The 27,338-nt window shown below is 45.3% G+C and overlaps 1 protein-coding gene across 1 annotated transcript in view; it reads right to left on the bottom strand.

The window, feature by feature from the left end:
• TTC17 (tetratricopeptide repeat domain 17) overlaps nt 1-27,338 on the bottom strand; it is a 109,603-nt gene that overhangs the window by 52,034 nt on the left and 30,231 nt on the right. Inside the window, exons 2-10 of the mRNA XM_006258298.4 lie at nt 21,509-21,598; nt 16,930-17,099; nt 14,627-14,738; nt 13,074-13,205; nt 11,651-11,760; nt 9,156-9,300; nt 8,583-8,722; nt 6,595-6,755; nt 1,469-1,581 (exon numbers count right to left, since the gene is read on the bottom strand). Coding sequence (XP_006258360.2) covers nt 1,469-1,581; nt 6,595-6,755; nt 8,583-8,722; nt 9,156-9,300; nt 11,651-11,760; nt 13,074-13,205; nt 14,627-14,738; nt 16,930-17,099; nt 21,509-21,598 — 1,173 coding nt within the window. The remainder of the gene's footprint in view (nt 1-1,468; nt 1,582-6,594; nt 6,756-8,582; nt 8,723-9,155; nt 9,301-11,650; nt 11,761-13,073; nt 13,206-14,626; nt 14,739-16,929; nt 17,100-21,508; nt 21,599-27,338) is intronic.

The following is a 27,338-nucleotide window of genomic DNA, read 5'->3' as shown; positions in this document are numbered from 1 at the left end:
CAAAAATATCAGGAAATATCAAATTAAAATAATGAAAACTGGAAAATCATGCTAAAGATAATCATAAAAATGTATATTAATACTGAGGGCTTGTAAACCTTCTGCAAACATAAAGGGCTTAAATACAATACAGAGTTTAGCATTTTGAGAGTAAACCTCTAGATTCAAGTCAGAGATACTAAGATTTTTGATCAGTTAAAATAATTTTGATTATCTGAACTGATGATTACTGCAGGTAAGAATGAAAATCTAAAAGCAAACAGAGTAAAGAAAAAAAAGAAATGTCATACATAACATAACCACAGGTAAAATATTTAACTGTTTTAAGCATATCAGATATTCAAAGACAAAACTAACATTTCAGTCTAATCTGCAGCTTTATTGTGGCACTGAGGTTGGTTTGCATGGGTTTTATTTTATACTTTTAAGCTGCATAATTGTTTCAGCTTTTCTTGGTGCACTATTAAACCCAAAGCATTCCTAAGTGTTAACCAACTTGAAACTGGAACAAGGACCTAATGGAAATGCTGTTCCAATTTATATTCTGATTATTGTTGTATAGACAATACTCATATTGTCACATCTCTTAGGAATGAAAATATTGCTAAACATAACACCAATGAAACTGAAATGGGGAGGTGCCAATTACAGAGTTATGCAGGTTTGTTTTAGGAGGTGGTGTAAGGCTAATTGCCTGACTATTAAAACAGAAGAAATGCTATCATTTTCATTATCATTTCATTTTAGTACTATATGCTTTTAAACTATAATTTTTCTTTTAAATTATCATTTTGGGGTACACAATGTTTCATTGGAAAAGTAATCCTTATTCCATACAAAATATCTTATGTGGATCCAAGAAACCTTTGCTTTTATGTACATTAGCAACTGAGTGCATATTTGCAGTCTTCAAAAGTAAAACTAAATTTGATGTTTTAGAATTCTTTGGGCATATGCTAGTTAGATTAAATTTAGCATATTCATGTAAAGAGATGAATGACTGCACCCCTCAAATAATTTGTCACCCATTTTTAGTAGAAAGAGGGCACTACTTTGTTCAATTATTCTATGCAGGTAAAAAATACAGCTGAAACATGGCAATGCTTGCTATTTTCCAGAAAATGCACTAGACTACTTCCTCTACAAAACAGTTTTTAACTAAATTGAAGAGAACCCTTTATTTTTCCCTCCTCCCTTTCTAACAGAAAAAAACCTTTAATAGGTGATGCAGGGCTTTGGCTCTCCTATAAAAGGCTCATCGGAAGTCGCAGTAGAACAATGTATCTTTAACTCTGTGGAGGGATGATAGCATCTCTAATGTTTTATTTTACTATTTAAAAAACATCGTGGGTGTAACAATTACTGACTTCTCAGCCTCAAAGGAAATGAGAGGTTTTGCTAATAAGGGGCAGAAGTGATGAACATTACTTGAGTGATCAGAAACAATGCTGCCCATTCACAGACAAACCTGAACATATTCTACATTTTCATAAATGTCTCCACGGTGATAGCGAACAGGTTGGTCCCACTGACAGTGCAAACTGTGCTGCTGCTTGCCCAATGGACAAATTTGATGGTTCCCTGTGGGGCACAAACATGAAAAAACTTTTATAATTATGAAAGAGACTATTATTTCTGAACAGGACAGAATGAACCTACAAATCCAACTATAGTTTGACAAGGTTTCTTGCAACACAGTCTAAGTGAAATTTTGGTTTACAGAAATTCACATCTGCTTTTCTTATGTCATCTTGTAGTACTTCTTGTACTTCAGCCACTTCAACCACGTCAGCCTTTTTTTAGATAGAAAGCACAAGCATTCTTCCCAGTAAGAAAACCATGAACATATTTGAGAATACAGGATTGATATAACCTTCTAACTGTAATGTCCTGAGGATATAGATGACCGGAGCCACGCGAACAGGCTGCGCAAACACGTGCGCTTGTCTGCCCGGCACGTGAGTTAGTGCAGGAGGGTGCACAGGAGGGCCTGAGGCCCTGCCTGTACGCCCCCTAGGGTAGGCATTCCTAGCTGTAGCCGGCCCACTAGTGGTATGCTGCGGAAAGGCGTGCGCCGCAACCTGAGGGTCCCCTCAGGGTCTGCAGCCTCCCCCTCTGGCGCCTCAGAGGCCTCCACCCAGACGGAGCCCATGGTTGCGGGCTCCACACAGACGGAGCCCCAGGCGACAGGCTGCGGGGGCTGCCTGTCGCCTTTTCAGGCTCTGGGGCCCAGGAGCATGGCCACCTCCCCTTGTGAGGTCTGCTCCCTTTTGGGGTCTTTGGTGTGCCAGCTGAAGGAGCTCCAGGTCGCAGTCAAGAGACTGCGTGCCATCAGCGACTGTGAGCAGGAGATTGACTCCCACTGCCAGGCCCTTCTTCCCTGGGAGATGGAGGGTAGACCACAGTCTCTCTCCAGGACAAGGGAAGACTCGGGGACCTCCCCTTCTGTCCAGCCAAGGGGTTGGACCAAGGTGGCCAAGGGCCCCAAGGCCCACCGCACCAAGGTCCCTGACCCGCTGGAGAACTGCAACAGGTATGAACCATGCTCCTGCAGGCAACACAGGCTCAGCTGTAGCTACTGCCCCTGCTCTCCCTAAGACAAAACGCAAAGTGTTTGTTGTGAGAGACTCCCTCCTGAGGGGGACTGAGGGAGCAATCTGCTGCCTTGACCCCTTAGCCTGTGAAGTCTGCTGCTTCCCAGGAGCCTGAATCCAAGACATTGCGGAGAAGATCCCTAAACTCCTCCAGCCCACTGACCACTACCCTATGCTCCTCATCAATGTGGGCACCAATGACACGGCTCTGAGCGTCCCCAGCTGGGTCATGAAGTGCTACAGGGATTTGGGAGCAGGGCTTAAGGGGTTGGGTGCACAGGTGGTGTTTTCTTCGATCCTCCCAGTCTTGGGCTACGGGATGAGGAGGATCCAGGTAGTAAACCAAAGACTGCGGCACTGGTGTCATCAGGAAGGCTTTGGCTTCCATGACCACAGCCCACTCTTTGGTGAGAGACGCAGCGAGCTGCTGGGAAGGGACAGCCTCCACCTCTCTCTGCTGGGGAGGACGCTCTTCTCAAACAGACTGGCTGACCTGCTCCACCAGGCTTTAAACTAAGCCCGCCGGGGGATGGAGGGACTACCGCCACTGCTGGTCCGCTGAGCAACCCTTGCAGAGCCAGCAGGTCAAGGCATATAAGGGATCCCACCCCAGCCCCAGCCCTGGAACAAAATGTAGGCAGGGCAAGGGCCCCAAGGGGACACTTGCCTGCCTGTACACAAATGCCAGGAGCTTGGGGAATAAACAGGATGAACTTGTCCTCCTGCTTAACACAAATAATTATGATGTCATAGGGATAACGGAGACCTGGTGGGACTCCACCCATGACTGGACCACAGGTAAAGACGGCTATACCCTGTACAGGAGAGATCAAGGGGACAAAAGGGGGGGGAGGGGGGTGTAGCTCTCTATGTCAAGGATAGCTCCGCGTCCCTGCAAGCTGATACTGGCAACCAGGGTGGACTACTGGAGGCCCTCTGGGTTAAAATCCGTGGGGAGCACGGTGCAGGGGACATGATGATGGGAGTCTACTACAGACTTCCTACCCAAAATCAAGAGCTTGACCTGGAGTTTGCCAGGGAATTGCCTGAGACCGCATGCTCCCGGCCCATGGTTGTCATGGGAGACTTCAACTACCCAGACATCTCATGGGAAGAATGCTCAGTCAAATCCAAGCAGTCGCAAAGCTTCCTCTTGTGCGTGGATGACCTCTATCTGACACAAGAAGTCTACGGGCCAACAAGAGGTAAAGCGCTGCTCGACCTGGTACTGGCAACCGGGGATGACCTAATCGGCGACCTAACAATCGATGGGAAGCTGGGTGACAGCGACCATGTGCTGATCACCTTCACCATCTGCCGTAAAGCTCGCAAGACAGTCAGGAATACAGACGTCCTCGTCTTCAGGAAAGCTGACTTTGACAAGCTCAGGAGGCTTGTCGGTGAGGCCCTAAGGGACCACGACCCCAACGGGAGGGGAGTTCAGGAAGAGTGGTTGTTCCTCAAGGGAGCAATCCTGGATGCACAAGCTAATGCTATTCCGTCTCAGAAGAAAGGCAGCAAGAGGGCACAGCAGCTCCCTTGGCTCTCCAGGGATCTAGCAGACCTCCTGCAGCTAAAAAGAAAGACCTACAAAGAATGGGGGATGGGATCCACCTCCAAGGAGGAATATTCCGCAATGGTCCAAACCTGCAGGAGCGAACAATGAAAGCCAAGGCTGCGGCTGAACTCCAACTAGCTACAAGTATCAAGGACAATAAAAAGTCCTTTTTTAGATATGTGGGGAGCCGGAGGAAAAGCAAGGGCAACACTGGACCGCTGGTAAACCAGAAGGGACAACTGACACCCAGGAAAAAGCCAACCTACTAAATGGGTATTTTGCACTGGTCTTTCATCAATCCCACGGGACGCCCCTACCCATTATGGGACAGGGAGGCCTGGGTGAGGGAGATTCCTTGTCCTCCATCAATGCTGACATTGTGAAGGAACACCTTGAGAGGCTGGACACCTTCAAGTCAGCTGGCCCTGACAGTTTACACCCCAGGGTACTCAAGGAGCTGGCTAGTAGCTAGCAGCCCCTGGCAAGGATCTTCGAGAACTCCTGGCGCTCTAGTGAAGTGCCCAAAGATTGGAAGAAGGCCAATGTGGTGCCTATCTTCAAGAAAGGGAGGAAAGTGGATCAGGCAAACTACAGGCCCATCAGCCTGACCTCTATCCCAGGTCTTAGAAAAAATCATCAAAGAGGCCATTTTCAATGGACTGGCTGATGGCAACATCCTGAGGAATAGCCGGCACGGGTTTGTTGCGAGTAGGTCTTGCTTGACCCACCTCATTTCCTTTTATGACCAGGTGACCTATCACCTGGATAAGGGAGAGGAGACTGATGTTGTATATCTTGACTTCAAAAAAGCTTTTGATCTGGTATCCCATGATCACCTCTTGGCAAAACTGGCCACCTGCAGCCTCGGGTTCACCACAATCCACTGGCTGGGGAATTGGCTCCGTGGTCAGACCCAGAGAGTGGTAGTTGATGGAAATCAATCATCATGGTGCCCTGTGACCAGTGGGGTCCCCCAAGGCTCTGTCCTTGGGTCTATATTGTCCAACATATTCATTAATGATGTGGACACTGGAGTCAGAAGCGGACTGGCCAAGTTTGCCGACGATACTAAACTTTGGGGTAAAGCATCCACACCTAAGGACAGGAGGGTGATCCAGGCTGACCTTGAGAGGCTCAGGAAATGGGCAGATGAGAATCTGATGGTGTTTAACACCAAATAATGCAAGGTTTTCCACCATGGGAGGAAAAACCTGCAGCATTCTTATAAGCTCAGCAGTGCTATGGTGGTTAGCACTACGGATGAAAGGGACTTGGGGGTCATGACTGACCACAAGATGAACACGAGCCTTCAATGTGATGCTGCGGTTAGTAAAGTGAGCAAAATGCTGGCTTGCATCCATAGATGCTTCTCAAGCAGATCCCAGGACGTCATTCTCCCCTTGTATTCGACCTTGGTGAGGCCGCAGCTGGAGTAGTGTGTCCAGTTTTGCGCTCCACAATTCAAAAAGGATGTGGAGAAGCATGAGAGAGTCCAGAGAAGAGCCATGTGCATGATCAGAGGTAGGAAAAACAGACCTTATGATGAGAGGCTGAGAGCCATGGGACTCTTTAGCCTGGAAAAGCACAGGCTTAGGGACAATCTGATGGCCACCTATAAGTTTATCAAGGGTGTTCACCAGGATCTGGGGGAACAATTGTTCACTTAGAGCCCCCCCAAGGGATGACAAGGTCGAACAGCTATTAACTCCTGCAAGACCGTTTCAGGCTGGACATAAGGAAGAATTTCTTCACTGTCCAAGCCTCCAAGGTCTGGAATAGCCTGCCACCAGAGGTGGTTCAAGCACCTACTCTTTCAAGAGAAAATTGGATGTTTATCTTGCTGGGATCCTGTGACCCCAGCTGACTTCCTGCCCCTAGGGCAGGGGGCTGGACTCAATGATCTTTCAAGGTCCCTTCCAGCCCTAATGTCTATGGAATTTATGAGTCTATATGCCCCAATTCTGATGTTATTTTAATACGCTGAGTGCCCTGTACCCCAGTTTTTCCCCAAATTCAATCTATTGCTAAGCAATATTTTCCAGGCATCTTAACAAAGTCCAGGCACAGTTTAATACAAAACGTGAGACTTTTTTACCCACATGTATTTCTTTTCCCTTACTTCAAAATCCCAATTTACAACAAGTCCACTTTCTGGTAGAATGGAAGACAGTTCTTCAATGATCTAGTCAATGTAGGCTCTTAATATAGGGCCCTTAAGGAACAGAAAGTGCTCCCACTTCTTGAAACTCTGTTTTCATTTAGTCACTTTTTGCCTTTGTCAGGCCAGGCCTTGGTGATTTAAGAACTATTTCAAAAAGTGAAGTAAAGTGAAATAGTCAACAAAGAACATAATGTAAGAGTGAACTGCTTCACTACAGTTAGATTACTGAAAAGGATTCATTCTTGTTCTTTACAGTCAGAGGACATTAACAAAAACTGTACCTAATTGTGCCTCTTTTGCCATTTGTGTCTCATGGATGATGTTCCTCAAGATTTGCTCCTCCTGAATCAGCTTGTGCTTCTCTAGGATCTCCTGTTGCCTCAGGTAATGGTCATGCTGCTTTTGATACTCCTTCAATTCATTTAACGTTCGCTGAAGTGATCTTGAAAATTTGACAGCAGGAAAGGGTTACATCAAATTGTTTTCCCATAGTTTTGCATATTCACAACTTCTGGTTGCTTATGCTTATGCTTTTGGTTTTGTTTTTCTTTATTATTACCATTATTCAAAGAGAACAATCCTGATTACAGGACTACTACCCCCCCCCCCCCATACATAGATTTTATACTTGGAAAATTAATAAATTTGCTATTATTTTCCAGGTATATAATCTAATTATTGGAGGTTTGCCTTGAATTTGTCACCCTTCCACTGTTACAGCAGGGAAAAAAAATAAAACAGGGTCAGGTAGCCCCTTCTGCTTTCTGCTTCCCCACAACTTTTTTCCCCTGGCAGCCCCTTTTCCCTCTTCTTACTGTCAGACCCAGCTTTCCCTGAGCACATGGAAGTGAGGAACACATTTGAAAATAATAACTTTGAAATTAAACGCGCTGTAGCAATTTGTACATAGCAGCCACACACTTAGTTAATCTGGTATTGATACATGTTACCTTTTTTTGAAACTGCTGCAAGTTTTTGCACAGGTACTCTATAAACATATTTTTGAGCAGTACTTTGGCATCTATTTATGTGCAGTACAAACTATGCATATTAGTTCAAAGACAAAGGCTCATGATTTACCAAATAGCTCACTGGCCTGGACACCAGCAGAGTCAACAGCATTTTAGGCCTGGTGACTCCACAGCTCGTATGTGTACTCCAGACACCCTCCACAAAGGATGCATGTGCTAATTAACCCCCACTCATGACTGGAGCCCAGTGTTCTTGTCATGAGTCCTGGGATGCTCCAAAAAATCTGTATGCAGATCAGGCACAGGGCAACTTGGTCTGGCTTCATCTTATGGGGGGCTGGGCCACACTAATTTATGTGATAGGCTGGGATAGTGGGTGACAGAGGGATTCTGGGTGAACTGTTTGAGGCCCTGTTTGGTGATGTTTGCCAGGCACCTAATGCTGGTAAAGAAACAGGAACCATTGGAAATGGGAAAGATTTGCACAGCTCAGCTATGGGAATGAAGAGGAGAAAATCAAAATGCATTTAATATTGTGGCACACCATGACTTTAGAAAGAGTCTGCGCTAAGGTGGACTGTGCTTAATGGACACCACATAAACTTATGCAGATGCTAAGATACAGCATTTTTGGTAGCAAGTGGAGGATAGCAGGTCTGGCTCTGCCTCTCCTGTGCCAGCCTGGTATTGCAATAGCTCCAAGCCTGGTGCCAGTTCCCTGTGGAGAGATTATCTGCCAGGTTTTGTTTTTTTTTTACCCTAAAAAAGGTTCCCATTAGCATTTTTAGCACTAGGGGTGGGTTTTAGAGCTTGTTCTAGCCTCTCCAAGTGCCCTCCTGGTACTGCAGTACCTCCAGGCTCAATGCCTGTTCCCTCCTCGGGGAGCAACTCCCCCCTCCCCCCCACCCTTTTTTTAAAGGATGCTTGCACTTCTGGGCCATGCGTTTTATAGTCATGCTCAGTGTCGGCTGCATTTAATCAACTGCACAGTTGGTTTCCATTGCAGATCACATGCGGCTTTTGGCAGCAGTTTAATGATAGACAATGTATTTAATGACATTTCCTTGTATGTGATTATAAGACTAGGGTTTTTTTCACTGAATGCCAATGGGGGGGGGAAACCGCATCTTGTATTCGAGTAAAAACAGTGTTTGCGGCCATGTGCAAAGTTACACAATACAGAAATTTAACATATTTAACTATTGCATCATAAGAGAGAGCAATAATCACTGGAGTAAAACTTTAAGGGAACGAGACCACTCAAGTAAGACTTTTCACAGGACATTTGTCTTGGTTACCTATGCTGAGCCTCCAGTTTCTGCTCAAGTTTTTGCTGACATAGGACAGCATGCTTCCTTTTTACAGCTTGCTCAAACCCTGGTTTGGCCTGTAAAGCATGATCATAACACAGGACTGAGTGGTTGTATTCCCCAAGCATCTGAAGAAAAATTGGAAAAAAAAAAGTTAGAAACTGTTCTGTAAAATGTAACCAAGCTGCTTCCAGAGTTTTATTAGTAACATTTTTTTTTACTTCAGCTTGTAATGTATTTTAAAATTAGAAGCCAACCCCCCTCAGAAATTCAGGATGTCATGGGTAAATCAGCTAAAAGATGGTACTGCATTGTGCGATGCTCCCAGCAACAGATATAAATAAGCTTCTCTCTATTTGTTCAAAAGGACATTAACTCTTCTGCAAAGATGCCCGAATCCAAAAATTCAGTCTTAACCATCAAGCTTGAAAGATGTCACAAACCGATTGCGTGATTGTTCGCTTTTTGAACAGCATATTAAAAAGAAAATGCTGCGACTAACAAAAGAGATGAAATATTTATCAGTTTTCTGTAGCTCTTGTAAAATAAAATTTTATTTACTGCGTAAATATTTCCCAAAGTGTAATAGCTGGTAAAGAAGTCGCTGTAATCCAGAGCTGCATGGACCACAATGGCTGCATCCGCAGAGAAATGAGCCCTGTGTAGAACATTTGCCAAATTTACCAGTGCAATATCTTTATTCTGCCTAAAAGAAAAGAAAAATTAAAACACACGCCATTAAAAAGCAGTTTGGATTATTCAGGCTGTCCTTATACATGATCCTCATGTAACCTTTAGTCACATATAACAAATATTTTCCAAAAATAAAGATCGTCAGCAAGTGTTAAAACTACGTAATGCTGATTTGGTGCCTTGCTATTATGATCAAGCCAAAACATTATTCTAAAAACCTGTTCAACTAAATGAGCTGCTAGACTGACTAAGCATTCCTGAGGAGCTACTTTCCTGCAAAGAGTAGCAAAGTTTGATACCAGGTCATACATTTTAAGAGTTGATTTTTCCAGGCATTCTAAAACTTCACTGAACTGGACAATACCATTAATAACCACTAACTCATATGATTTTAAATTCTCCATTTTGTGTCCTTAGCAAAATTGTACACCCCCTGCCTTTGTTTTGTAAATGAGGCATTTAATGGACTAAAATGCTCAGTTCCATTAACAATCCAGAACCACAAACTAAGCTCTCAGAGTGATGCATATCTAGGTATATCACTGTACTCCTTCCCGATAGTATCTGCATTAAAAAATGTATCATCCTAACATTCTCATAAAGCAAGGCATTTTTTTATGCCTGTATTTCTCTATAGAATAGGCAGAATCAACTAAGCAACCTCCAACAAGATCAGTTGTGTGGCAGAAGCAGGAACTGTTCCTCAGCTATAACAGATGTTTCTTCAGTTTTACCATTCCAAAAGCTGAATCCAGAACCACAGTAAGGCAACAGCACTGATCTCAAAGTACTCAAAGCAGTGATATCTTGCTACATTCAGAAAACTAAACAGTTTAATTTTGTCATAACAAGGACTACCTGAGGTTGGCTACAGCTGGCAGAAGCACAACTTCTTGAAGCACTAGCTTAAAGTAAATTTATAAACTCTAAAGAAAGCAATCACAATTTAACATTGGCTTCACAATGGGCCAGCAGATGTTTCTTCAGTACTGAGCATAATGGACCATCCCAATTACAAAGAACATGAAATAAAAATTACAAAGAACATGAAATAAAGCCCTTCACATTTTTCACTTTTCAGAGTTAATCAATTAACCTTATAGGAAATGCCTGTTTTCTCTTGTCCTCCTGTCCTAGTTAAACCTTCTTAAAATTGTTCATCTGAAATCCCACTGGATTTTTAAAACTGATAACTTGAAGTTGCATGGAAAAGCTGCTTTTCTCTTTGAGCCCCTACTTTAACATTGGTTAAAATACAATGCTGGACACAGATATTGGGTGGATATTAGAGGTGCACTGATACATTTGTCTGATATCGGATCATTACTGATATAAAGAAAAATGGCTGTATTGGATATTGGCCCGATGGGGCCAATAATTTGGCCGATAAATGCCCGTGCTGTGTGCAGCTGCAGTGCAGCACTCAGGCAGCGATGAGCAGAGTGGAGAGCTGTCGCCAGCTGGTAAGTCTGGTGTGGTGGAAGGAGAGTGGGGAGGAAGGGGCATGGGGGCTGCAGATCAAGGCCCCTGCAGTGAGGAAGGGTACAGGGGCAGGGGCTGCCCCAGCAGGGTGGCGGGGCGGTGGGGGGGGGAAGGAAGCGGGTGGAGCCGTGGCTCATTGGGGAAAGGTGGCTCCTGCCACTGATTGCACCTGGGGATGGCAAGGGGAGGGGGGGAAGGGTCGTTTTGCAGCCAGGCTCTTCTCGACAGGGGCTGGGCACCAGCAGCCCTGGGAGTATGTTCCATCCACCCCAAATTTGCTGTCGCCCTCCTCCCGGTGCCACCGCTGTCAGCCGCAGCTCCGGCTCACCGACCCACCTCCACCCACGTGCTGGTAAGAGCCGGGTTTGCGGCTGGTGGCGACGCTGGGAGCAGAGTGGTAGTGAAATCTGGGGTGGATGCAGTATCCTCCCAATGCCGCCGACCCTCACTCTGAGCCCAGTTCCCACCAAAAACTGAGCTGCGCAGCCTCAGCTGCAGCCAGCCCCCGCCACCCTTAGATCCGGGGGGAAGGGCACATGCCGCCCCCGTTCCCTGCTGGGGTGCAAGCAGCAGCAGGAGCCACCTCCCCCTTCCTCCCGCCACCCTGCCTGGGCATCCCCTGCCACCTCCCTCACCGTGGTGGGCGTTGATCTGCCCCCCCACACCCCTCTCCTCCCCTCCCACCACACCAGACTTACCAGCTGGAGGCAGCTGTATTGGAAATCAGATCGGTATTGGCCAATATGCCTCCCTAAATATCAGGTGTTGGTATCGGCCCCTAAATAAAGGTTGCTAACATACATTAGGGAACGTTTTCAGTAACTGTTTCCTCCTTAAACTAAGGAAAAGTCTGACAAAGGACTCTCATCAGCAGTTCTCACCTTGAGGAGAAGTGGAGAGCCCGCATGGCACACTCCACTACTTGATATGGCTCATTCTTTATTCGCCAATAAAATGATGCCATATTATAGAGCACCCAAGAAGAAGAGTTCTGCAAGAAACAAACATGAGATGCAACAAGAACCAAGGCAAGAACAAAAAGGCTGGTTAGAAATCCTCATTAATGACAGAGACTAAATTAAAAAACTAAATATTCCTGTCATTTAGTTGTTAGTATTCAAAAGGAGAGCAAATAAATGCATCAATAGGGAACTGGCCCCCAATGACGACTTTCAGAATGGTGTAGGTTTAGAACAGAATAGTGCAAACCAACAGCTAGATTTAAATTTGAATAATGAATGTGCTAGGGTATATCTGCAGAAAAACCTTTGAGGAAATGGACTTCGTTCCCTTGTTTCATGTTTTTGCTCTTTAAATACCTTGAAGATATTCAGCTAAACTTTGATGGGAAAGAAATGCATGTGATTTTTGTGCCTTGATATGCCACATCAGTTACTGAAGCTTAACACAAGTTATCAATTTACCCCTTTTGGGCTGCTCCTCACTGCATTTCTTGGTGTACTGAACATTGTCCAGGTACAAAAGTTCAGTTTGTAACAGGAGAATTGCCAGAATTGCTGAATAATTATTCCCAGGAGACTGAACATCTGTACACTTTCCATTGGCTTAACTTCTGTCCTAGGAGATGTGGAGCCAGGGCAAGATGTGGAGCCAGGATGACACTAGGGTCATCCTTGTCTTGCAAAGGCCTAGGGGCAGCTTATGCCCCTCAGCTCCCCATCCCATTGTCAAGGAGGTGATGGGAGCAGCAAACATTGCTCCTTGCCTCTTCCCCAAACTTGCTAGTCCTTGGTTTTGGCAAGAGACAGGGGGCTTTGCTGGCTCCCAGCACCTATCCCCTGCTAACCTGCTCCCCAGCTGAGCAGCAGAGCAGTTATTTAAAAGCTGGAGTGGAAGAAATCAACGCTTAGTCACCAAATTTTAAATCGCTGCTCAGCTGGGCAGTAAGGGGAAGCTGGTGGGAGCCAGCAAAGCCCCTGCCTCTTCCTTTGTACACTTTCCATTGTACAAGTGTAGACATTTTTCCAGTCCCATGGTTGGAGATCTTGCTTGTAAAGCTCTCCAGCCATGGGACTGGAAAAATGTTTACAATCTAGTTCCCAGGCTATACTTCTACTAGAAGAAATTTCTTCCAGTAAAAATGAATGCCTATCTGGAACCATCCACTGGAAAACACATTTTTGAATAACGACATGCACACCAAGGATCTCAAGATTTGCTGGTATTTTAGCATGGTGAGTAGGATGCCCACAGCACATATAGTGGTCCTCACCTCAAATACCATGAAAATTTTTTAGTACACATTTTGGGCCTTCACAACTATGAATTTCCCTAGTATCATACCTTCATTAGACCTTCATAAATGCGATGGCCTATTTCTTCTATGCTTCTTCCTAACCGTCGGGATAAGTAAGTGAAGATAGGATCTTCTTTAGGTAACAAGGGTGCGGAAAGATTAACTCTCTCTTGAACACCCTACACCATGGGAAGAGAATGCAACAGATAACTGACACATTTTTAACAGAGCTAGGGAAGTAATGTTTTTAGAAAACAGTAGGTAATCATGAGAGTTAATAATGCAATACTTTATCATTCTGTAGCATGTTCTGTCTGAAGATCTGAATATACTTGACGAATTTTAAGCTGCATCCTTGAAATATAAGCATTATACTGACTCCTATGAGTAGGGAGACATTAAAAGAGAAATAAAATGTAAATATTTCCAAAACTAGCTTTTAGTACTGGATGCATGGGGTTATTTTTATTTACCCAACTTGATAAAAGCAAAACTAGATTTCCAGCTTCCACTGATTTCAGTGATAAGTATTTGGTTTCTCTAAGGGCCAGGCCCAAGGTGCCTCAATTTGGACACTGCAAAAATTAAGAGCTCCCAAAAATGAGCTTTTGAAAACTAACTTATATGACTTGCCCAAGATAAGAGTCAGTGACAGAAAAAAGAAACAATTAAGAGGCCCTATCCTTGCTATAACCACAAGAATATTCTTCCTCTGCTTAAGATAGCAGAAGTATTTCAAGAGCTTCTGAGTGATTAAATATAAAGATCAAGAGATAGCTGCTAAGTGCAAGTGCATAATGTTGCTGCTACAGCACGGATGCTTAGAAATATAATTACTGTGCATTTCTATATTTGCCAAAGCCCTAGCATAGCTTCATCTTGTGATTTTTGCCTGTCAAGTCTATTATACTAGGGAACAAGACAAGTCATACTGACAAATACATTCTTTTGCTGACAAAGACTGCGTTTCTTGTACAAAGGCTTGCCAACATAAACTCTACCAGCATATCTTTTAGTGTAAATTAGGCCTTAGTATTCAGTGTCAGATCCCTGTATAAGGCAACAGTGGACATTTACTTAGCCTTAGCTATGTGGCAGTCAATGAATGGTCAAGTTTCTGGCAATGAATCTCTATACATTGCAAAATGCCTGTAATCAGGATATATGCATGCAGCTAAATTAAATGCAAGATTTAAAACTAAAAAAACCCCTCAGAACAAAGCAAAAATATTTCCGGTGAAAGTTGCCATTTAACACTGATGAAGTACTAATGTAGGAACACACAAAAAGGTATTTCCGTAAAGCTGTAAAGTTTTATTCCTGTTAAAAGAGACGAGCAAGACAAAAAGTGACTTTTGGGAAGTGCATACCTTTCTTTTATGAAAGAATACAATCAAGGCACAATATTGGTACTACAGAGGCAATGTGATCTCTAACAATAAGATCAAAATGATCCCGAAGGATAAAAATCAACTTTCAAATCTCACCAATAAAAATAAGGTTGAGAAAACAGCTACCAGCAAGACCTTTACCTTCCTGATCAGGTGGCAGTGAGCAGTTGATGAAACAAGGGCAGGGGAAAAAGTCCTTCACAACTCACCCGTAAGTGCTGAAAAGCATGAATGCTGTATGGAAGATCTAGAACTTTTGTACAGTCTGGTTGTTGCAGGTCTGGAGGTACAGGAGACTTTGTGTCTACATAATCCTCAGGGCTAAAACCAGAAAGCAAAACAAACTACATACTAGAGCATGGATAAAGTCCAGAGGAGTCACTATTGATAAACAGAGTTAAAAGATGCATGGGGTAGGTATTCTGTGGTAGTTAGTGATCTCTGATCTAAAATGGCTTCTCTGAATTTGAGCAAGACAGCAGTGTAGTGGTATTCTCTCAGACTTCTGTTTCCATATCAGGAGTATCAGCACTGTACACTGGAGCAAGGCCTGAAGTCAGCAAACTAATAGCTGTCTTATAAAAGACAGATTGGTAGTTATACGGTATTTGGGAGATTCTGGGTATCAATACATGTACATCTGGAGCCGTTTCAATATGGGAGAGGAACTCTTGCTCCAAACTGTGTAGCAGCTGTTCTGTTCTAACAGTACATGTGCAGGAGCTTGGAACCACTTCTTCATCCAGGATTAAAGTTGGAGCATATTTGCTACATTTGTGTGGCTCTCAGCTTGTCTATCTGGTAGAACCCAACAGCAGCTGCAGGCTTCTTTTCTGAAACGTTTCAAATGTGTGTGTTCACATCCTATGGCAATGCATTTCATAGGACATGTGTTGGTTCAGTGTTATTGTTTAATTAATCTTCCTTCTGCAAAGCAGACAATGTACATTCTGACCAGAGAAGCCTCTTACAAATGTGCAAATATTATGAACTAGGACGAGAAATAAAACAGATGTGAAAATGAGATTAGGAAATTCAGATTGGGAAAGTATTGTCTAAAACAGTGGTTCTCAATATGTTTGGTTAGGGCACTCCACAACTCTTCTGAATTTGGCTGTACCCATAGTTGAGAACCACTGTACTGCTTCCACTTACCTTGGTGTTTCTCAACCATGGTGCTGCCGCATGTTGCTGCCTGTATTAGGGTTTTCTAATAAAAACCCTAAAGCAGGCAGGAGCAGAGGCACAAAATTCCTGCTCTGACCCTGCATGCTCTTTCCAGAAACAGAGAGGTGTGGGATAGTGCCAACTACCTGGTGTGCCTCAGTTTCCATGGGGAGCATGTGGGTCAGACTGGGAAGGGCTGCAAGAAGAGCCTGGGCTCCAGCCACAGCTACTTTCTCATCTGCCCCTAAAGGAGGCATGCGGGTCATTTCAACCTGGCTGTGGCAACAATCACATTGTGGCACCCCTGGAATGAACCTGTGTCCCCCTGGTTGAGAACCACTGGTTTAAAATAAACCTCTTCTCACTTCCTCAACTACATCTATAGGCAGAGATCATCCCTAAAAATGTACCAAACTTCACACAGAAAACAAAAGGCACGTGAGCACTAAGCACGGTAGCTAAACACCAGCCTTTTATATCCAAGGGCCCAAATTCATGTCCGTCTTGATTTAAAATTGAACATGACTATCGTGAATATGTTTCCTTCCCCCCTCCAAACTGCCACATTTCCTTATAGGACATTTGTCTACTATAAAAAAACCCATCCAGAATAACACACAAAAAACATTTAAATACCTCACAGTTTTGCTTAATTCCTCTTACTGGTTTCTGGTCTACCAGAAGGGGAGTTTGAAAGACGATGGGGATAGACTGTTCTCAGCTATGGCAGATGACAGAAGAAGGAGCAATGGTCTCAAGTTGCAGCAAGGGAAGTTTAGGTTAGATATTAGGAAGAATTTTCTTACTAGGAGGGTAGTAAAGCACTGGAACAGGTTACCCAGAGAGGTGATGGAATCTCCATCCTTAGAGGTATTTAAGACCTGGCTAGACAAAGCTTTGCCTGGGATGATCTAGTTGGGGATGGTCCTGCTTTGAGCAGGGGTTGGACTAGATGACCTCCTGAGGTCCCTTCCAACCCTAATTTTCTATGCTTCCATTATTATATGGTCAGAAGGAATCCTGGATTGGAGAAGAAGAATCACTGGCAGAGCTGTATGGAAACTCAGGAATGCACCAGTGGTTTGGGAGTCAGGATTGAAGCACATTAGTTTGAAGAAAAAGCATTATTTTTCACACCTTAATCTGTACTTTAATTTAGTCAGTGGCAGTGCAGTTTCCCAAATAATGAAGACCCCTCCAAATGTTAAGCCACAGTAAAATCCAACTGCCATCTCTCTCTTTTTTTTTAAATGATCTGTGTGAATGCTATCTTGATCCCATAACATGCTATATTAGTTTTCATTGTGTAAAACTTTAGGAAAGTACAAGGGTATCATCGTATTACCGGATATCTTTGCTCTCTAAAGTGATGTATGTGCCATCATATAGATCCAAGTCTCCCAAGGGCACCTTTGCTTTGATGCAGTCTGGATCCTCTTTATTATGCCTTTGTTCAAGCCCTGTGTCTCTGTCTTCATTCTCCTCTATATGTATCTTTTGAGCAACTAACTGTTTCTGTAGGGGGGAATAGAGAAAGGAAGGTATATATTAGTGATAATACAATTCATTTTCATTAACAGGATGGTTGGACAAGTCAGGTTTCTTCCAGGACAAGGCCCTGTTCAAACAAAACCTAAAAACAGGTCTCACTAATTAAAGTAGAAATACTTGCCCTTATCTAAAAAAATCTTGTAGAAATGTTTTGACTTAGCTGAAACATGCATATAGTTGTAGTAAACCTAGTATAAATTGTTCAGTGTCTCCTTTACTTCCACTTAATCCTTAGAAAGAGAACAATGACTACTCAAAATTTATGGCAGGTTAGTTTAGAATCAGGAACAAGAAACATTCCTTTACAATGTGCAAGCTCCTTCTATAGCATCTTCCTGCCCTTCAGGGGAAGAAAGACAAAACAAATGTTGTGGCCTGACTTACCTTCATGGTCATTAATAGTATAAAGTCTTTTATTTCATAGATTTCATAGACATTAGGGCTGGAAGGGACCTCGGAAGATCATCGAGTCCAGCCCCCCGCCCAAAGGGCAGGACGTCAGCTGGGGTCATAGGATCCCAGCAAGATAAGCATCCAGTTTCATCTTGAAGGTGTTCAATGAAGGCGCTTGAACAACCTCCGGCGGCAGGCTGTTCCAAACCTTGGGGGCTCGGACAGTAAAGAAATTCTTCCTTATGTCCAGCCTGAAACGATCTTGTAGTAGTTTGTGACCATTCGTCCTCGTCATCCCTTGGGGCGCTCTGGTGAACAAACGTTCCCCCAGATACTGGTGATCACCCCTGATAAACTTGTAGGTGGCCATCAGATCACCCCTGAGTCTGCGCTTTTCCAGGCTAAAGAGCCCCAGGGCTCTCAGCCTGTCATCGTAGGGTCTGCTTCCCTGACCCCTGATCATGCGCGTGGCTCTTCTCTGGACTCTCTCAAGCTTCTCCACATCCTTTTTGAATTGTGGAGCCCAAAACTGGACGCAGTACTCCAGCTGCGGCCTCACTAAGGCTGAGTACAGGGGGAGAATGACGTCCCGGGATTTGCTTGAGAAGCATCTATGGATGCAAGCCAGCGTTTTGGTCGCTTTACTAGCCGCAGCATCGCATTGCAGGCTCATGTTCATCTTGTGGTCAATGATGACCCCCAAGTCTCTTTCTTCCATAGTGCTAACCAACATAGCACTGCCGAGCCTATAAGGATGCTGCGGGTTTTTCTTCCCAAGGTGGAGAACCTTGCATTTATCGGCATTGAACACCATCAGATTTTCATCCGCCCACTTGCTGAGCCTGTCCAGGTCAGCCTGGATCACCCGCCTGTCTTCTGGCGTGGATGCTTTGCCCCAAAGTTTGGTGTCATCGGCGAACTTGGCCAGTCCGCTTCTGACTCGTGTCCACATCGTTAATGAAGATGTTGAACAGTATGGGTCCAAGGACAGAGCCCTGGGGGACCCCACTGGTCACAGGACACCACGATGAGTGACTTCCATCAATTACTACCCTCTGGGTCCGACCCCGGAGCCAATTTTCCAGCCAGTGGATCGTGGGGGACCACGATCCAGTTAGCAGTTCATCAAGACAAGCATTGCTGAGTCAGGGGAGGAGGTGGGCAGTTAACATAAGAGTCGAGATCAAGAATAATTTCCTCCCACAATGCACTCTCCTGGCCTCGTGCAAAGCACTGGCCAATTGGTGAAGTATATTACAGTGATTTTTCTTCTCATGAAGTATATCAGGGTATCGACTACTGCTAGAAGCCAGTGAACCAATCATCTGATCCAGCAGAGCAGTTCGTCATATTTGATTCCTGCCCAAGCTGGCACAGAGGAAACATTCAGTCACAAAAGTATGGAACAAGAAGATACTCTGGTCCTTCTACTTCACACCACAGCTGGAAATAAACGTTTAAAAGACTCCCATGGTCATGCAAGATCAAATATAGAATGTTACTTCAGACAGGCATGTGTACATGATGCTATAACTGCAGGCAAACTTTATTAGTCTACTTAGTTTGCAAGTTAGCTGTATAAGAAAAACTGTGAGCTGGTGACTTAGAGACAGTCCTTCATTCAAAGAGCTTACAATATGTTATTCAATGCATTTCTAAGATGCTCCTTACCATGCTATCTAGGTTTTAATACATCAGTTTAAAGAGTGCATTAAGACCCCTTTGAGAGGAAGGTCAACTCTTCTCTCTCACTAACAAAAGTATTTAGGAGGTAAATGTTACTTAATTTGCTTCCCAATGTGCACAGGAAAGAAAATTCCTAAAAAGAACAATGGGAAGAAAGAAGATCATAGACAGACACGAACTGACAAGTATTGTGAAAATGTATCCATCTACAAAGATCATTCTAAATAGTAGCTAAACCAATTCAGAATGCACCCAAGGCAATGTTTCTGTACAGCTTATGGAATTCACAGTTTCATACTAGCTAGGGTCAGGAGAGACTTGAACAGATCATCTAGCCTGACCCCCTGCCACAGGCAGGAATGAATGCTGGGTTCACAAAACCCCAGACAGGCAATCATTCAACCTCCTCTTGAATTTGCCCAAGGTAGGGGCGAGGACCACTTCCCTGGGAAATAATTCCTCCTTATTCCTGAACAGCCAAAGAGAGTTTAAAGGCATTTAAAAAAAAAAAGTTAATGTAGGTTCCATGAAAAAAAATGTAGTAACTTAGCTATATTTGAAGAAATGCAACCCAAGACAATGATAGCTGATAGGTCAGGGTGGGCAAAATACGGCCTGCGGGTTGGATTCGGCCCACGAGGCCATTCTGTCTGGCCCGCGGGGTCCCTAAAAAATTTAGAAAATTAATATTCATCTGTCCTTGGATCCTGTCAAAAATGACAGGAACCAAGGGCAGTAGGACCCAGGGGACGCCCAGCGTGCTCCCACAACAGTAGGGCCCGCCCGGCCCCGCCCCCACCCGGTAGCCCCAGCAGGGCCTTCTGGCCTGAGACCACATGGCTGCCCTGGCCAGAACCTCAGGTAAGGGTGGGGGGGGGGGGCGCCAGGGGAGGATCCCAGGGAAAAGGGTCCCAGGGAAAAGCTGAGCGTGGGGTGGGGGAAAAGCAGCCCCTCCCTGCCTCGTGGCCGGCGCCTGGCGATGTAGCTGCTGGCAGCCTGCCTGGGGCTGCCTGTGCCTGCTCAGGACAGCTCCACACGGGCTGTGAGCAGCTGCAGCACGGAGCACCAGCCACAGGGCAAGGGAGGGGCTGCTTTTCCCTGGGCTCCTTCCCAGTGTGGAGGAAAGCGGCCCTTCCCTTGCCCCGTGGCTGGTGCTCCCTGCTGCAACTGCTCGCAGCCCACATGGGGCTGTCCTGAGCAGGCGCAGGCACAGGCAGCCCCAGGCAGGCTGCCAGCAGCTGTAGCATGAGTCGTTGGCCACAGGGCCGGGCGAGGGGCTGCTTCCCCAACCCCAGCATCAGCTTATAACCCGGTCCTGCTGCGAGCCTGGGCTCTGTGCTGGCTCTGGGCTCGCCTGTCCGGGCTGCACGTGACGACAGCAGCTGCAGCCCCCCACTTGCCGTGCCGGGCAGTGTTTGCCACCGCCACCTCTGTGCTGCCTAGCACACAAGCTCCAGGCAGGCAGCAGCAGCAAACACTGCCCTACGCAGCATCCCCGACGGGCAAGCCCGGAGCTCACGTGGAGCCCAGCTGGCAGCAGGGCCAGGTTACAAGCTGGTGCTGAGCACAGCGGGGAAAAATGGCCCCTCGCTTGCCCTGTGGCTGGTGCCTCGTGCTGTAGCTGCTTGCATCCTGCGTAGGGCTGCCTGTGCCTCCTCTAGACATCCCCGTGTGCGATGCAAGTGCCTGCAGCAGGGAGCAGCAGGGAGCACCGGCCACGGGGCAGGCGAGGGGCCGCAGGGCTGAGGGGCACTGGGACTGAGTGGGCGGGGAGCCAGCGGGAGCACAGGGTCCACACCGTTGTTCCAGGGCCAGCGCTGGTGGGGCTCAGAGCAGGGTAGCAGGAATGCGGGGTCCCAGCTGGCAGGGGCTCTATGGAGCTGGGCCAGCTTCACCCCTCTCCCTGCTGGTGCAGCTCAGCCTGGCTCCACAGACCCCTGCCAGCTTGTGCCCCGCTTTGGGCTCCACTGGTGCTGGCTCTGAGACATTGGTCCCAAGATGGTGACCAGGGGGTGGGGCACCCGTCAAGGGACAGGGCTACCCATGTGGCCCTCAACAGCCTGCCAAAACTGGGTAAGCGGCCCTCTGCCTGAAATAATTGCCCGCCCCTGTGAAAGGTCAAATTTCAGGTACAAACAATATAAACTCTGGAAGAATTCTTTATTCTTCCACTGAAAGTGCACTGCAGTACTGGACAGAATCATTCTTGACTCTATACTCATTTACATGGGTAGTTTAATCAACATACTGCACATATAGAAATTAATTTCTCCTCACAACATTGTACACATTACCTCCAGATCTTTGAGGTAGTTAACTGTAGTTTCTTGTCTCATGAGCATCACTAAATCATGAGGCTGTTTCAAGTTCATTGGTGAATCCACCTGCAAAACAGTACAGAAAACCATAATTTATTAATACAGTGACATTATCCAAACTAAAACAACTTTCAAAAGATCAAAATTAATGTCACCCAATAAAAGTTCAGGTCAGTTTTATACAGCTCTTCAAGTGACTTCATAATTTTTTTATTTACAGACATCTATCAGTATGCTTAACAGGTCCATAATTCCTACTGTAATACAAAATAATAATCACTCCTGAAAGGTAGCGGCCATCCTGGACTCAGAGTCTATAATTCCACTGAGGATTTAATTTCAACCCACTCTCTCTTTGTACCATCTAGTAATGATAGTGACAAATGGATGATTACATTCCTTATAATACTCCTTATAGGCTCCTGTAAGGGGTATTTTAGAAGATAGTTTAAATCCACAGTGGCCAAACCACAGCTTGCTGGAAGGGTACTTGTGGCTCTCTGGAAATTGGCTAAATTGGAATTTCTCTCTGGAAATTAGCGTGCTCCCCACAGGGAAAAGCTGGAGTGGCTCGATGCTCGTTCAGCGTTCCCCCCACCCTTGACCTTTGGTGGAGGATCAGATGTGGCTCCCAGGGTGGGTAACTCTGGCCACCCCTGCCTTTTATATAATAGTGGCAGTGATTGATTTTAGAGTTCAGAAATATTAAAGCCCTTAAGAACATATACATCACAAATAAAAACTAAATATCAACCTCCCCAAACCACCAGCTTAATATGTACACCATCCTAGTATCAGTCCTTTTAAAGATTTACTTATACAAGTCTGAAGAAAAAACACATGAGTATAAGTTTTGGGCCATAAAACAAAGCAAGTTTCAGAGCTAAAGCACACCACAAACTACTGAAGCTGGATCAGAGACAGTGGCTGACAGCCCAATACAAAGGCTATATTGCAACTGATAAGTCACAGTCCGCTGGGGTGATGCACTATACCATTATGAGTTAGCCGTCAAATTGAACGTAAGGGATGAAATGGCATGACCCTGACCTAACACCAACGTTGGCTCTATTACCCAATGGAGAAAGGCAGTGCCATACAACCACTCACTTCCTTTTAGTTGGTGTCTCGTGCTGTTCCTGGGTCCACACTCTCACACTTCGCATTTAGGAAATACAAGCCTTGGGGCTAGAACTGGACACAGCAAAGGTTGTGAACATCGTGGATAGGACAGAAACACCAAGGGATGACAAGGTCAAACAGTTATAAACTACTGCAAGACCGTTTCAGGCTGGACATAAGGAAAAATTTCTTTACTGTCTGAGCCCCCAAGGTCTGGAATAGCCTGCCAGAGGTGGTTCAAGTACCTACACTGAATGCCTTCAAGAGAAATTTGGATGCTTATCTTGCTGGGATCCTGTGACCCCAGCTGACTTCCTGCCTCTTGGGCAGGGGGCTGGACTCTATGATCTTCCAAGGTCCCTTCCAGCCCTAATGGCTATGAAATCTATGAAACAAATAGACTGGGTTTATCTAACTTCAGGCCAGGATACAGAAACCAAATGTCTTGGATGTTATAAAAGGCTACTTACTGAAACACTTAGTCCTGGAACCTACAAGAGGAAAGGCCATTCTTGACCTAGTTCTACGTAGTACTCGGGATTTGGTGCAAAAGGAAAGTGTTACTGAGTTGCTTGGCAATACTGATCAAAATGCAATTGAGTTTGCCATCCAGGTAGGAAGGGAGACAAGAAAATCTACCACAGTAGCCCATAACTTTAAAAAGAAACTACACTAAAATGAGGAAGCTAGTTAGGTAAAATTTTTAAACGGCCCTTATAGGTAAGGAACATGTAGACAGCATGGGAACTGTTCAGGAACACCATACTGGAGGCACTAGAGCAAATGCATACTGCAAAACAAAAAAAAAAAGGTAGACAAAAAGGCAGCATGGTTTAATGGCAGAACTGCAAAGGCAGTAAGCAGAAAAAAGGCTTCTTTCAAAAAGTGGAAGTCAAATCCTAATGAGGAAAATAAAAAAGAACATAAACAATGGCAAATCAAATGTAAAACTGTAATAAGGCAACCTAAGAGAGAATTTGAGGAAAAACTTGCAAGAGACACAAAAGGTAGAGATAAAATCGTCTTTAAGTATGCTAGAAGCCAAAGACCTGTCAGTCAGTGCTGCCTTTAGATGATCAGTTGTAAAGCGGCGCTAAAAGATAACAGGACCATTGCTAAGAAACTGAATGCATTCTCTGCATCTGTCTTCACTGTGGAAAATGTCAGGGAAATTCCTTCACTAGATCTATTCCTCTCTAGAGACAAGTCACTGGAGCTGACCCCAGCTGAGGTGTCATAGATAAGGTCTCAGAGGAAACAGATACACTAAATGGCAGCAAATCACAAGGACCTGATGGCATTCACCTTAGGGTGCAGAAGGAGTTCAGACTGGAAATTGCTGAACTCCTAACTAATATGCAACCTCTCACTAAAAACAGCCTTGGTACCAATGTGACTCCCATATTTAAAAAAAGGCTCTAGAGTAGATGCAGGGAACTACGAGCCTAACTTCTGTTCCTAGAAAATTGGTAGAAATAATACCAAAAAAGATTTTTTTAGCACATGGATGACTATGACTTCCTGGGGAGGAATTAACATGGTTTTGTCAAGGAGAAATTGTGCCTCACTAACCTACTAGAGTTCTTTGAGGGTGTCAATAAAGCAGGTAGATCAGGGTGATCTAGCTAACACAGTATATTTGGATTTCCAAAAAGCTTCTGACAAGGTCCCCCATCAGAGGCTCTAAACTAGGTTAGGTTGTCATGAGATTACAGGAAACGTTCACTTGTGGATTAGAAATTGGCTCAAAGATAGAAGGCATAGAGTGAGTATAAATGGTCAAGTTTCAGGATGGAATTAAATAAAAAGCAGGGTCCCCCAGGGATCTGTGTTGAGACCAGTGCCATTTAATATATTCATAAATGTCTGGAAAAGGGGGTGGGTAGCAAAGCAGCCAAATTTTCAGCTACAAAATTATTCAAAGTGTTAAAGACAAAGGTGGACTGTGAGGAACTACAATAGGATCTGGCATGATTGAGAGGATAGGCAACTAAATGGAAGATGCAATTCAATGTAGATAAGCATGAAGTGATGCACCTGGGCAAAAATAACCCAAACTATACCTAAACTAGGATGGGCTCTACATTAGCTGTTAGTTGTTGAGGACAGGTCACTAAAAACATTGGCTTAGTGCTCAGCAGCCAACAAAAAGGCAAATAAAATGTTAGAAATTATTAAAAAGGGAATTGTAAACAACATGAAGTATCATTATGCCTCTTTATAAATCTACAGTGCACCCACACCTTGAATATTGTGTCCAGTTCTGATCCCCACACCTAAAAAAGGATATAGAAGAACAAGAGAAGGTAGAGAGAAGGGCAACAAGGATGACTAGTGGTATGGAGGGGCTTCCATATGAGGAGAAACTAAAGAAGCTAGGGCTTATTCAGTTAAATAAGAGATGCTTGACGGGGGACACAGTAAGCAGTGATCATAGTTTTCTCTGTTTAAAAATCGCACAATTCTCTGATGTAAAAAAAATTGCAAATTCTCTGATTAAAAACCAAACAATCTTTCACTCCCCACCCCTGCTGGTTCCCTTTGCTCACCAACCACAGCCTCCTGTTCCTGTTGATACCCCTCACTCCCCCAGCCCTGATGGAGGGGACCCCCAAATGCCAAGGCTATGGGGTCAGGGAACCAGGTCAGCAGCCCTCTGCCCCCCATCAATACCTGCTGGGTGCTGCCCATGGGAAGCAGAGGCAGCTGCTGCTGCACCAGAACAGAGCACAAAGCCTGGCTTCCCCTCCCCTGTGGGCAGCATGGCCAGAGTGGATCCCATCGGGGAGGTGTGCGGCTATGGGCGTGGGTTGGCCATTGTGGGCCAGGCTCCCCGCCATTGTGAGCTCAGGCTCCCCGCCCTGCTGCCCTACCTACGGGGCCTCTGTGGCCCAGCAGGCAGGATCTGGCGTGGCAGGACAGAGTGGGGGTTACAAACTTAATGCTGCCACTGTAAGCCAAGCACCATAGTGATGCGCCCCCTGCCCATCCGGCAGCAGTGGGGGTGGTGGTGTGGGGTTGTGCCTTCCACTGCTGCTGGGTAGGCAGGAGGTGCTTCACCATGATGGCACAGGGCTCATAGCAATGGCATCGAGCTTCCGTCCTGCTCTGTCCTACTGTGCCGCTGAGGCACCAGGGGTAGAGCAGTAGGCTGGGGAGCCGAAGCCTGCATCCACCACCCCGCCCCTGCCTCACGCACAAATCTGGAGGGCACATACCCCTCCAGGACTGCATGCAGTGGCAGAGACCCAGCCCCTCCCCTCCCCTGCTGTCCCCTGGAGGAGTTTCCTGCAGTTCCATCCCACTCCCCACCCAGGCCTTGCAGCCACATATTCCAGCCCTGGGCCCCAAGCTCCATGCACCACCTCAGCTGGGCAGCAGCCCCAGCCCTGCCCAACTCCCTCACTATGGGGGCCTCAATTCCCCGCCTTATGTATGCAAGTGGCTACCTGTTCCATTATAATGTCCTGTTTTCACTTATTTGTAACTTTATCGAACATTTAGAGGTTGAATTAATCCATTTAGTTAATAAGAGACTGGCTACCTGGAAACTGCAGCTATCAAACCAGTGACCTCTAGTTTATAATACCCAGACAAGGTGCCTCCTAATATCTCCACTGAAAATGTATCCAGTTTTGCCAAATTACAAGCTACAGGGGGGAAAAAACTGCTATCTGCACGTGACTGAATGTGCTGAACTTTTGCTCCTTCATTTTCTCTGCTTCCTGACTTCATTGCCAATACTTCCAGGGGTCACTGCACCTGCTGCGTCATCTTTAAGCTCTCTCTTCTGCACGGCATCAGATATTAGTAAAAACACTTGGAACAGGTTACCCAGAGAGGAGGTGGAAGCTCCAGCTTTGGTGGTTTTCAAAACTCAGTTAGACAAAGCTTTGGCTGGGATGAACTATTTGGGGATGGCCCTGCTTTGAGCAGGACCATGCCCCTGCACTAGAGGACCTCCTGAGGTCTCTTTCAACCCTAATTTTCTATGATTCTATATCAGCTTCCAAATCTATGAGCCACTGTCTGGTATTACCGCTCAATGTGCAGATTCCATACACCTCGTCTAGGCATTTGTAAAGACTGCAGCTTTTGATTAAGGACTCAACTGTTTATTGGAGACCACATTCACACATGGGGGTTTCCAAGATGTTCATCTTGGAAAGTGTTGTTTTGAAGCATCCATATCCAGATCTCAGCCTGTTCAACTTGACCCTCGCATCTCTGCAAAGGTCATGCCCAATGGAGGACTAGTTTGGTGTCGGTACTAAACATTGCAGGAATAGGCCTGACCTCTCTCAGAGGTAGGCCCACTCCAGGTTTGGTTCAGCATCCCCAATCTCTTCTAGTAGCTTGTGAGCTTCATGCATAAATGGTTTGCAATGTGCGTGTGCACATATATCAACTTCTGGACCATACAGTAGCACGGTATTCTGCTGGGGCATATAAGAGTGCAGTGGTTCCAAACACATTAAAGTCAGTGCTAGGGGTGCACTGATAAAGACTTTCTTAGCTGATACCAATAGCCACTGATTAAACAATCATAAGCCGAAGCGGATCCAATAACTGATATTTAGTAATAGCGCAAGGCATTTTAAACTACTGACTTAAACCTTTTTTTGCTCTTGAATTTATCGCACATACACACACGAGCGCACATAGATGGACAGATTTATTTTTT

The sequence above is a fragment of the Alligator mississippiensis genome, chromosome 2 (assembly GCF_030867095.1).
Source record: "Alligator mississippiensis isolate rAllMis1 chromosome 2, rAllMis1, whole genome shotgun sequence".
Lineage (NCBI taxonomy): Eukaryota > Metazoa > Chordata > Crocodylia > Alligatoridae > Alligator > Alligator mississippiensis.
Note: the sequence above shows the minus strand (reverse complement) of the source record. Positions and strands in the feature narration are given on the sequence as shown.